The 13466-nt window shown below is 39.2% G+C and overlaps 1 protein-coding gene across 1 annotated transcript in view; it reads left to right on the top strand.

Moving 5' to 3' along the window:
* The window catches only part of LOC146321193 (CUB and sushi domain-containing protein 3-like), a 184720-nt gene that overhangs the window by 47651 nt on the left and 123603 nt on the right, over positions 1 to 13466 (top strand). Inside the window, exons 24-27 of the mRNA XM_084726245.1 lie at positions 584 to 722; positions 2248 to 2435; positions 2802 to 2996; positions 7975 to 8091. Of these exons, the coding sequence (XP_084582371.1) occupies positions 584 to 722; positions 2248 to 2435; positions 2802 to 2996; positions 7975 to 8091 (639 nt within the window). The remainder of the gene's footprint in view (positions 1 to 583; positions 723 to 2247; positions 2436 to 2801; positions 2997 to 7974; positions 8092 to 13466) is intronic.

Consider the following 13466-nt stretch of genomic DNA (forward strand, 5'->3'; position numbering starts at 1 on the left):
AACAAGAAGTAAATAAGCAGATAGATTGTTGAAAGTGTTGCAGAGATCAGTTTTGTTGCTTGAATAATTTATAGTTGGAGAGTTTATTCTCTGTATTTGTTGAATTGTGTTTATTCTCCATATTTATCATACTTTACATCCTGCTATGTACAACTACATAGAGATAAAAACATATTTTTGTGTGCAGCTGACCTGTTGTACTGAAAAAAAACACTTACAGGCTACACCAGAATTTAATTGGAAAATGTATCAGCAAGATCCAATATGTTGGTAAGACAAGTGTCAGAAAAATACCTCTTAATCATAATGTAGGGAAATAATGGCACAGTCTTACTAATGCCCTGTTTTTTTGGCCTGATGTCACTGTGGTGCTGATGGTTGTTGCTGATCGAGGTTGAGAAAGGTCATAGATTTGGACTCAATTATATTTAATGACCTACAAGTGCTTCTTCCTTACCTGTCTCAGACTGACTTCAACTCAGCCAAAGACGTTTGCAGCAGCTCAGGCACATTTAAAGACTTTGTTCGTGATCACTATCTGCTTATTTCTCATTCATCTCCTCTTCCTTTTTTATTTCTCAAGCTCCATGTGGTGGGAATGTGACTGGATCTTCGGGATTCATCCTCTCTCCCAACTACCCGCACCCCTATCCACACAGCAAAGACTGTGACTGGCTTATTACTGTCCACTCTGACTATGTCATCTCCTTGGCTTTCATCAGGTAACATCAGCTGCTACAGTATCCATGTTACTTTAAGTTGCTTTTAGTCCAAACATAAAAGTAAAGAATGTCCTGTAAAACAAAAAAAGCGCATAACGGCACATATGGAATAACATATATCCCCATACTGATATAGATTGTTAGGGTTGCATTAGGTCGATACTGGTCTGATAATATCAGTCGACTGATTTCTTTCGGTCTGATAAAATGTGAAAAAAAGTTGCATTATTTCCCATTTAAAGCACATGGGTTTCTTCACAAGTGTGGATCATGTGAGTAAAATTTAAGGATGTCAGCCATGCCTCCTATAAAAAAAAATACTGGAGACAGTGGAAAAAAAAAGTGTTGTCCTCTTAAGTCCATGGTCCAGTAGCTTACAAGATGAAGCTTTCCCTAAACCTGTGTAACCTACCTGTAACAGAATGGAGTCAGTTCTTAGTGGATGCACAGCGGCTCAGGTTGTGCCATGGAATTGCTTGTTTTCTGCAGTGGAACCAGCTATAACATCATAGTATTGAGCAAAGTTGGCCATGTGTGTTAAGCAGAGGACCTGACGTTATGTCCAGGTGTGTTGGGAGATAGAGGGGGGGGATCAGCGGTACTGCCACAAACACCTAGAAGGCGGGTGTTCCTGCCGCTTTGCTGGAATGTGGTGAACAAGATTTCTGGATGAGCACTGTGTATTTCAGGCAGAATTGTGATACGAGCGCAACTCATTTCCTAGGCTGAATAATACTCAGACTGTAAGCTTTACATTATTAATTGCGATCTAAGCTTTTAGCAGCAATACTGGCAGAGCAAACTCACAGATGGGCCTGAGGGCATATTTCAAGGGCAGTGTTACTCTTGACTGTTGAGTATTATTTTTATAGTCGGCTCATGACAGTCCGGAGAAAGATGCATAGGTGTTACGGCTCTTTCTGTGCTTCCACCCACTTTCCCTCTTCTTGAGGTGAAGGAGAGAAATCCACCATGTTTCTTTTTTAAACTTTGTCCTTCAAAACAAACATCTAATAGAGTTACCACAATGCTGCCTTCTCTCTTGGGAATGCCAAATGAAAGGATGGAGTTATGATTTTAAATTGGAGTTGCCTTGATCCAACTCAAATGCAATTATCTCCAAGCTATTTACATTTTTGTCATAAACCACGCTCATTATTTTGAAAACAAATGCTGCTCTCTCCCTCACTGCGGCATGTGATTTGATATACAGCGCTACAATATGAAACGATCTTTTCACACTGCATTGCCATTGCCGTCTGGGAAGATTTTGTGCCAGCGCAGTGTCACAACAATTTAATCTCTTCTCACCTCTTGGGGGAGATATCTTTTTTTATCTCTTTGTCTGGAGATGCAAAACAAATCGCTTGGCATGAGTCACTTCTAACACTGCGGTGCACACTCTCATTTTGAAATCCTGATGCATTCTAAATCTAACATACAATCTATACAATCTGGTGGTTAAGGCTTGGCAAAATAATACCTGTTTTATCTCTCATTTGTCTGTTTCTTTGACTTGCCACAGCTTCAGCATTGAGCCCAACTATGATTTCTTGTATATCTACGATGGGGCCGACAGCACCGCTCATCTGATTGGCAGTTTCCAAGACAGTAAACTACCTGAGAAGATTGAGAGCACTTCCAACTTCATGTACTTGGCATTTCGCAGTGATGGCTCTGTGAGCTACACCGGCTTTCATTTGGAGTATAAAGGTACTATGCGATTGCCTATGCAAGTGGGATTCTACATGCATTTTCACAGAGTATGTTTATGTATTACAGCAGGGGATTAATGCATTCATGCATATGTAAATGAATTAGAAAATAACGTCTTTGAAGTATGCCACTGTACAAAACTACTTTTTGTAATTTTTATACCAGCTGTGAGAATAGCCTTTGGTTCACTCTTATCTGTTTCCAACATGTTTACCATGTTCTTTTTTAATAACACAGTTTTGTTGAATCAAACACACCCTTGCAGCCTGTATAACTATTTGTACCTATCTCTCTTTAATTAGAAACTCCTCTCATTTTAGACTGTTGTCACTGTTCTCAAAGCTTTGTTCTCTCGATTGGCAGCAAAACTGCGGGAGGCGTGTTTTGATCCTGGGAATATGATGAATGGCACGAGAATGGGTACCGACTACAAGCTGGGTTCTATGGTGACATTTCATTGCGAGGCTGGCTACCTGCTGCAGGGCTACTCCACTCTGACATGTGTCATGGGCAACAGCAAGAGACCGGAGTGGGACAGAGCTAAACCAAGCTGTCAAGGTGAGAGGCAACACTTCCACATTAACAGAAGGGTCTGAGTAACAGAGTACTGCACTCCAGCTATTTAGTCAATATTTATTACTCTGTAATACCAAGACTGTGTTGTATGACAATAAACTGAAGTGAAGTATGCACTTCTCTCGCAGAATGCAAGCTCAGAGGAGAGAATAACGTTTTATTGGTGTGGAGCGCTTAATTTATTTTCCTTTTTTATTGTTGATTTTTATATTTTATAGTTTCAATAAAATTAAAAAACACAAAAAGGTATGGAGGACACACTATGTCAGACGTTTATATCAGACACATACTATGTGATTTGTTAAAACAATATTGAGGCTCTAGACTTGTTGGTCTGTTCCAGAAATTAACAGAAAGGAGTTTATGCAGGAATTTATGCACTCGAGACATAAAGGTAGAGTCAGTAAGATATGTCTGAGTTGTTCGTAAATTCACCAGAAAGATAGCTCATTGAGTCTCATTCTCAGGACATTAAATACCGATGTTTTGGGTTGGCAAAGCATCTCGAGCAAAGAAATGCAGGCAGAGGGCAGGTTCTCTGCAGATATGGACACCACCATACATTTAAAGGTTAAAGGTAAAGGCCAAATTTTTGTGACATTATACAATATAAAATGTGCATTATATCTCTGCTGACGCACTTCTAGTAATGATGAAAGGGATCATGGTGTGATGTTTGTATGAGTCAGTACAGAGTTTTTTAGGAAAGTGACATTCTTGTGTCTGTTGGAAAAGTCACATGTGTGTTTGTGTTTTTGATGACTCCCCAAAAGGTAAGTTACTTTAAATAATACATGTTTGAGAAGGTGGAAAAGTTTCCAAATAAAATACTCTAACTTTAAATGTTAGACAATGCATTTTTTCAGGCTCATTGTCCTGGCTTTTGCCAACAGGAAAAAAATATTATGGTCAAAATGGTATCAGTTTTCATACCAATAACTGTTCCCTCCAGTACACAGCCAGATGTCAAATATGAGTTCCATTATTCTGGTGAACCCTATCAGTCTACACAGACTAAATCATTGTCCTTTCAGCACAATAAACACAGATAGCAACAGGCTCCATCGAGGCACATAATATTTTAAGTTATCAATTGATCAATCCATAAATTTGCCAATAAACTGACCATAAACATAAAACCTGGAACTCCAGTTAAATTTAGCAGAGTAAATAATAAAAGGAATCTGAATATAGACTTTGAACAAGAGGTCTGGGAGAATATTGTCCATAACATCAGGTCACCAATATGGGATAATAGAAGCAAATGTATACATTATAAAATAATTCATAGATATTATTGGACTCCAGTCAGACTTCGGAGCCTTGGTTTAATTGAAAGCAGTTAGTGCTGGAAATGTAAGAACTCTATAGGTACTTTTCTACACCTTATGCAGGACTGCTCACTGATTTCCCCATTTTGGATGTGAGTGGTTGGGACAATTGAGGAGTGGTTTGTTCAGCCCTTGCCAAGGACACCACGATTTTGTCTTATTGGAGACAAATCTGTTCTGCCAGCTGGACTTACAAAGGCACAGTTTGCTAGCTCTTTCAGGCTTCCTTAATGCAGCCAGGATTATATTACGGAACTGGAAAAATATGAGTGCACCTTGTTATAAGGACTGGATCGAGATCATGACTGTTACAGCCTCATATGAGTTATTGCTGGCCAAAATGAGGGATTCTGTGACAAAATTTAATGAAATGTGGGGAAGCTTCCTCAAATTCACCAAAGGCAGGGACCACTAAGTATTGTGTGAAAAGTCATAATGTATATATCATGTGAAGTTTTGTGTCTCTACCTATTCCTGCAGAATTAGTTTATGTTTAAACTAACAGTAGTTGTAGAAACATCAGACAGTGAACTGACATAAACTGGTTGAACAAGAGTCAATTTTATTTAATTTTTTATTGTAAAATGGCATTATACAAGTATCAGTTGTGTATTTTTCACTACCATATCTACTGTATTGCCATTTAATGGAGCTTTTTAGTATCCTGGTGATCACAGTGTCAAGACGAGAAGTGAATTTCAAACCCAGTCCTCCTCCATCCTGTAGCAGTACACCATTTTTAATACCCTTCAAAGTATTTAATCTGCCAAGGTTGAATTAGAATTCAGCTCTCACTTTCAGCAGTGGGGAACGGGGGGACACCCACTCTCACATCAGGGAGCTATTCATTACTTTTACAGTTGGCACCTGTGTAACTTCACTGAACAGCCCTGGGGTTATGTGTTTTACTAAAGGGTCCATCAGCAACTCTCCATTTAGTATTTTCACTTTGAGGCCAAATTTGAACTGATGACTTACCTGTCTAAAGGCTAAAACTAATGGCTTCAGCTGTCCCAAGATATGGCCAGCTCCTGCCCCCCTGCATTATTTAGCAATTACCTGAAGTTGATGGTGTTTCCCAAACAAGCAAAACATGCAGTTTACATTAAAAGTCAGTAATTGCTAACAAGGCTGATTCCTGTTGTTGAATGATATTGTTGACAGCAGGGATCACACTGTAATACATGGACATGCTAACCACTCTGTTAATATGTACAATCATACACACAGCAGAACCGTGGAGTGCGACCTCAACATTTAACCCGTCCCTGAGGAGCAGTGGGCAGTCACTGTGCAGTGTCAGGGGACCAATTCCACATTTAAGTCACTGGTTCAGTCAGGGGCACTGACATGAGAATTAACATGATATGCATGTGTTTTGATATTGTAAGGATATCTGTTTAACCATTTTTTGTACCCAGTTCAGTATGTATGCAAAAGATGGACATGCCAAACGTATGGCTTTCTCATCATTGGTTGATATTAGCTTATCACAGATATATCTGTATAGAAGTATATGCTGACCAGTAATTACCAAGAAATTGCAGATATGCCATTGACACTAAATGTTATTATTTTATTGATTTCTAAAATGATTTTTTTGTTTCTACTACATCCTTTAGTCTATGATCCAGACTGCATCCATAGCAACGGTCTGCAATTCAGAAATAACAGAGAATAAAAGGCCGTAACCGACCAAAGAGAACTGAGGATTCAACAAAGCCATGCAATAAAATTCTTTTAATACATCAAATGTAAGGGGTCAGTGGTGGTTAGGCTCTAGTCTCTTGACAGGTATGTCTGTCATAGTTTACATTTCCGTTGAATCCATTGTCTGTCCACATTTTAGCATGCTACTCAACACATTCAGCACATTAGATTTGTTGTATTGTGTTGTGATGGCTCCATTAGCCCACATGTCTGCGTAATTGAAGTGGATAGCAGAGCAGGGTCAGTATCCTTCAAATGCAACCAGTTAAAAATCTAAAAACATTGGAACCTCTTTATATGCAGCTGCCTTTCTGTTTGTAATGATAGAGCATTCTCATGTTTTTAAAAGGGCCACATACATCAATAAATTATGTATTGTTTATTGTTGGGAATTTGGATAATCTGAGAACTCTTGAAATGAAAAACAAATACACTGACATCTTAAATTGTAAGCTGATTCTCAATATTATCATATGAACAGATTAAAGTAATTCACTTTTTTATATCTGGGCATGTAGTTTATTCCTTCCCATCTGTCTTTCAAAGTACACAAAATAATAGGTTTTGTGGTGGTGCCCACTTCTCCTTAGCACTACACCCACCTGTCACAATGGAACCATTAAAGCATATCCTGTGAATCCCATCCTTCCCATAGTGCTTCTCTCACCTGCTGTTGATTGACAGTACAGTGTGCCCTTCTTCCCAGCAGAAGCATTCTCAGATTCCTCACCCACCACAGCACTGTAGCTTGCTTTCTGTCTGACAAATCAGCTTGAATTAGAGTCCCACTTGCTGTCATCACATATGTTTGATTACATGCCTCTTGCTACTCCAACAACCAAATGCGGATAAATTGCTGATCCATCTTTCTACATTAGTGCCTCTGTTCACTTTTGTTCATCCTCTCCTGCGCTGTGCTGGATGAAACAGCAGTGACATGTGCATTGTGCGGGCCACAGGGGGCTCAGAGCAGCTGGTGACAGCTTCCCTCCGACAAATGAGTGTGTGTTTGTTTACAGTCGAGGCTCCCCACCTGATGGCTCAGTCCGTGAGGTCTGAGGCAACTCCGTTAGAGGGCCTCTTGGCAAATTAGGTACATCATTAGCTTAAGAAAGGAGATGCAATGCAGGTGTAGGACAGACCACAGTTTATATTGATTAAGTGACACTGTGCTGATGGTATGTGTAAATGTTTATGAGATACAAACTTAGAAGGATATGATTTTTGTTTGGAGCTATTTGTTTACAAAGGCATGTATTGGTACTCCCCTTGGGGATGGGGGTCTTCATACCTTACCTTGGCTTTGGCAGCATAAACTGCATTACTGCATACTAACAAAAATGCATTTTTCAATGTTCAAATCAATTAAGATTGTAAATAATTATCCAGCAATATGAGCAACTGGAATTATGTGTGCAGTCTGCTGACTAAAAGCTTGGTTCAGCCTTGAAGAGTTGAATCAGAGTTTCTCAAAATATGCCGCTGGGTGATATGGGCTGATTAAAGTCACAGACATGCGATTGTGTGCTTTGTTGATTGATGGTGTTTTTACGTATTTTGAAGGCAAAAATGTTTTTCCTCACTGGTTGTTTTCTTTTTATGTTTTCACCCAGTAAACACAACTCGACTCCTTTTTGTCCTTTTACAGCTCACTTTCCCTTTGAAAATGTCCCCTAAGTGTCTCTCAAGTGTCAAATTACTTTGGCATGCTGGCCATAATTATATTTGTCAGCAGCTGAAAGTTCAAAGGTGACTTTTCATTTCATTTTGTGATATGAAATGCTTACCTGTGCACTTGTGCCCGTTAAAAATGGTTTTGCTGATTGTATTTCATTGGCTCATTTCCCCAGGTATTGTAAAGTGGTTGTTTCATATTTGTTAACTGTGCTTCTGTGTTGCTTCCCTCCCTATCCTGACAGCTCCCTGCGGAGGTCACTTCACAGGTTCAGAGGGAACTGTGCTGTCCCCAAACTACCCACATAATTACACCAGAGGCCAGACCTGTGTCTATGACATCTTCGTCCCTGGGGACTTTGGTAAGCATTTCAAGCATTATTTTCACAGAGTTGCAGAGAATTGTTGCTTACCGTCTGTTCAACTGCTGCTTATAGCCCGTATGTGGTGCCGTTTCCAGAAATATTTCTACTTCAAACACAAAGTGAGTGGAGGAGGCTAACTGAGATAATTGTTTATGTATTCTGTGAGTTTTGTGTTAATAATGAGGATAGAAGATAATCTGTGAAGAAGTGGAGGCTTTCTCTCAAAGCAGGTCATAGGTGACAGAGTAGTACCAAACAAAATGTTCAGATGTGCATAATTCATTCCCCTGTAGTGCTCAATTTTATTTTTCATGCATTTCAGTATTTTGTAAGTTTGGACTGGTATGTTTGATGGTTATAGCCATTGACACTCAGGTTAAATGCTTGTCTGCTGCTGGATTAATGTCCATTCCCTATGTGCCTCCTCCACATCTGACAGCCAAACTGACAGAAAATCAAGCCAGTGGTTACATTAAAGGTCAGTGTGGGCCACTGCTATCCCTCACAGTGGTGTATATCTAATAAAATTAGATTTAATCAACAACCAACATACTGTAAGGGGACTGCTGTACCTCCTCTGGCTGTTTAGTACTTTTACATACGAGTTGAAACACAAGCTGAAGAATTGCTGTGTTTGGGCTCCAGCAAATAATTGATTGTGTTGACATGAAAAATGCTCCGCACTGCAGGTAATGGAGAGGAAGGTCAAGCAGCAAAGGGCTATAGGCAATAGATGGAGCAAAGAAAATGCCCGGGTGCCGAGTTTATCCAAGCGCCTCTGTATATACATAATTCAGCAAAGATCTAGAAGACCTTGATGCTCCTCTGCTCAATATTCCATGTTAGTCATAAAGAGCTGCTGGAGTCGTAGGCAGAGGTTTTTATTCTGTAAAGCCCCTTGCTTATGAAACACAGATTAATCCCCTGTGTGATGATCCAGCTCGACAGTTTACATCCTCTGTTGCTATCTCCCACTGCTCATGGAGTCCAGGAACCCACAGGTCTCTTTTTTTATTTTATAAATATTGCATACAAATGCAGCCTTTGCTTAAACTGCCTGCGAAAGCTTAATGGAGTGTGGAAGTCACCAAGCAACATTCCCACCTGGGCCTGCAAATTTATTCCAGGGAGTGCAGACACAGAGGCTATTGAAGAGCCCGCTGATGATGAACAAGACTGCCGTGGCATGGCTTGAGGGAAATGTACTCTGAGTAGTAGGCTAACAAAGCAACTGGGGCTCACAGCTTAAGTAGAGCAAATTATAAATTTGGGACTACAACTCAAGCTATGATGTAACAAGAAATCCTAAATTATCTAAAGCCATGTGCCCTTATTTCACTAGTAATAAATTAATCTTTGCACCTTGCAAATGAAAAACAAGGTCTCAGCAGTGTTTTTGCTTTAATCATGATTGACAAAACGGAGCTCATTTGCATACAGCTTATACTGTAGATGCTCTTAGCCACTGACTTGTTATACAGTACAGTATATTGAAACCACAGTACCACCCTTACTTAATTATGCAAGTTAAATTACATTAAATATAAGGCCAAGTAATGTATGTTGATTTCAACACTGTGTTGTTTTTAACCTCCAGATAAAACAGTACAGACAGAAATTCTGCTCTCTGCAGCAGCTTGGCAGCTGAGTCTAGCCTATAGGCAGTGTGATAGCAGAAATCACATTTCAGTGTCCAGTATACAGGTAATTGAAATTTGTAAGCGCCTAGGGTAGAGTATCAAACGTATATGTCCTAGTCCCCCATATGACCGATAGCATACCATAAGCCTTTGAGACACCATGTCAACTTAGTTGAACTGGCAGGGAAAGGTCAGTGGAAAATATCATCTCATGACTCTGGCCCAATGACCTGAAGGTTTTACACTTGGGTAGCCGGGGTGGGGGGTGGGGGGTTTACAGTATTATGTGGATTTATGTCTTTTGCAATCGAGGTGTAGCCACAAACGCAGTTCTTGGCATAGTGTATGTATTATAAAATGTTTCTTAATATTAGAAATATGTTCCAAGCACACTGTGTTAGTCTTCTCAGCAAAAAAAAAGGAGAAGAAAGAAAACATTGGATGCAAGATTAATTAAAGCATGTGCTCTTAATGATTATTATTAGAATATCTGATTAAGTTAGTGCCAGTAAAGTGCCTGACATCATGTCTGAAATTTGCTTGCCAGTATGGCAGCCAGCCATCAGCGGTCGGTTGCCAGAATGAAAGCCATTTTTGAATTGTTGATCATCATAAGATGGATTTTGCAAAAAACAATTGGCTTAGCATCACCAATAATGCAAAATAAAATTAACAGTGATAGACAGATGTTTTTGTAATTGCATATTTACAAGGTAGCCTGAAGTATAATGAGGTAAATTGCAGTAGGGAAAATAATTACCTCCTGTAAGTCTGATCAGATCTGTACTTCATTAGTCATATCATCTATATTTGATTTGGATATGCAGCAAACAAAGCAGGGCTAGAAAGTGTTGTTCATTTTTGAGGAAATATTAAACACTGTTCAAAAGTTTTTCAAGGATAACCTGATTTTGTATTATAATTGGCAAGGTTGTCATGTTTCCAGATCTTTGCAGTTATCTCACAGATAATAATATTACTGGATGACAGGTTGTGAAAGATGAAAAATAATTTAATTTCAGCTTTGCCATTTGTGACCAAGTCAGTTAGAGGTGTTTTTTTTTTCAAATTTGACTCTCTTATTGCCTGAGCACCCGGGTGACTGGTAAAGTAATGACGGTACACTCTGTCCAGAAGAGTAAGTCAACGTGACAGCAGCACTCTCATTTTCCTCCCATACCAAGTCGAGGAATTCAGCATTCTTTATTTGTTGTAGTTGTTGTTTTTATGTAACAATAAAAACAGCTAAAGTCAAATGGTTCAGTGGTTCAGATGTTGTTGCTGAGGGCAAATGGGCAGCTGTTACTGTCAAGCCCTGCAGTACAAGTCATTACCTACTCTGACTTTGATTTTTTTTTAACGACAGGATTTTGGCATGCACACATTTTGGAATAATACTAATGAAATTCTGTAATCAGCTACAATTCCTTTTTTATTTTGTCATCTGCTGTACTTTTCCCAAAAGCGCAGGGTCACACTGTGTTTTAAGATTCTCTGACAGGTTGTCAGTGCAAAGGATTATGAAAGCTTAAACAGTTTTGGGAATGTTTGTAACTGTTATGTGTTGGTAGATATTTTGTTCAGTAGTATCCTTGTACAGGTTGTGTAGATTTGCCATATTCTGTCCATGCTTCCACGGTTTTTGTTTTTCTGTCTGTAACTAATGCCATAGATAGGTTCATTCGTCCCTGTATGTTTCTGTGTTATCCTCTGGACTTCATTTCGCCATGCTGCATTTTGCACCTGCTTTACTAACATAATGTATGCACATAATAAACATCCATCCCTAACATCATAATGCATCAGAATGTAATCTACTTCAATTCTGCCTGCAGCATCACCTCAATCATACAGAGATTTCTTCTGTCATTTTACATAGGACTTTTTGGTCCTACATAATATATATTTACAATCTGGATACCCAATATCTGCTCTTATCCTGCACATATACATTCATATAGGCATTTATGGACTGTATTCCAGTAATCATGATCATAACAATTATAATAAATTATGAGCTGGCAGTAGACTGCGATGATTAAAGCACACTGTGAGTATAGTTAGTAAAAAGGCTCAACATTCATTTGTGAGCCATCATTTCTTGGTAGCTCACTCATATGTATGCTCTGTGCATAGTTTATTTTACTTTGCACCACTCAGATGTCATTAAGGTACAATGTGCATCTGTCTTGCCCTTTAATGTTTAATTATTCTGTCAGAAATAATGGTCGTAGTCATATTTCAAACAATAACTCTGCTTCTTTTTTTAAAGAGATGAATTATTCATGGAACTCAACCTTTGCCTTGGGCAGTGCTTGTAAACATACAGCCATACACTGCCCCCCAGGAATACACTCTTGTTTACACCAAGTTCAGTGGCTGGTATATGACTACTTTTGTCCTATACTTCCAGCAGTATATGGTATTATGTAAAAATGGGTAGACTGATGGTCCAGACATTTTGACAAGATAAAATCCCATTGTGTGCTCAGCTACACAGAAAAAAGAAAAATTAAAAACCTGTGACAAACAGGTTCTTGGACAAAAATGCCAAACTGTACTTCAAGGTAAATTGATTTTTCTTTTCAGCCTAAGTTTGTATTTTGCCTAGAGGATTTGTCTGTTTGGTGCACTTTTCTTTGTGAATCTTTGATGGCTCCAGAGGTGAGCCAAATTCTCCCAATTAGCAGGACCCTCCATGCTATTTCTTATTTTTATTTTTGCAAGGCAATATCTGTTTTTTTGTTTTGAACTGGATCATGACTGAAATATTCCCAATGTGATGTAGCAACATTTGCTCCAAATTTCATTAATATTGTAAATAGCTAACCTTTGAAAATCAACTGTGAGTCTAAAAATCTCATTAAATTTGAGATAATTGTCAGAAGTCATTTACATGACTGAAGCTGAAAATTGAGGCTAACTCTCAATTTTCTCCAATAGCACCAACATAAACGCCTCTAAATCTGGACTGTAGCAGATCAAATAAGCACTATAATGCCATATTTTTAGTTGTGGTTAACTTTGTAATAGTTGCACTTGATCCAAAGCTAGTCTTAGGATACTCATAATGATTCATTGGTGAATTTGATTTCACAGACACAACATTCAGTCACCTCTGTTTATCTGCCCGCAGCTTTTTATGGCTCCAGTGTATGTGTTTATATAATACTAACGACAACATATGCATATTGGCTGCCACAGAATGTGTCAGGAGGCGAGACAGGAGCACTGACAGATTGCAGTAATAAATCTGGGCTGTAACAAGATGGACAGAGAATGAGCGCGAGAGAGACTGTGCAGACTGCGAGAGGTAAAGGGAGTGAGTCTAACAGGGAGAAAGAGGCCCATAGATCTTTGGCGAATGTGAAAGTCTCAGAGAGAACAAGTTAGATGGAGAGAGTGATAATGAGTGAGAGAGTTATAATGAGCAAGACAGCGAATGAGAAGAGAGGGAGAGGGAAAGAGAGTGCCGCTGAGAGCGATCATAAAAACGTTGACCCCGGGGGCTGATTGTTGACTCATCAGTGATGTTCGCTGGAGAGTAAGATTATGCCTGGGGCCACCTGAGTACATGACTTGCTATATCCCACATAAAAACCATTAGCTTGTCTGTCTGCGTCAGCTTACAGTGTGTACACTACCCTCAGTGTGATTAACCTGACATGAACTGTGAACTCCACTCTGGCCCCCACCTTGCTATGAGGCTGCACAGGTACGTGTCTGAGGATG

This window comes from Lutjanus erythropterus, chromosome 9 (genome assembly GCF_056507025.1).
Source record: "Lutjanus erythropterus isolate fLutEry1 chromosome 9, fLutEry1.hap2, whole genome shotgun sequence".
NCBI lineage: Eukaryota > Metazoa > Chordata > Actinopteri > Lutjaniformes > Lutjanidae > Lutjanus > Lutjanus erythropterus.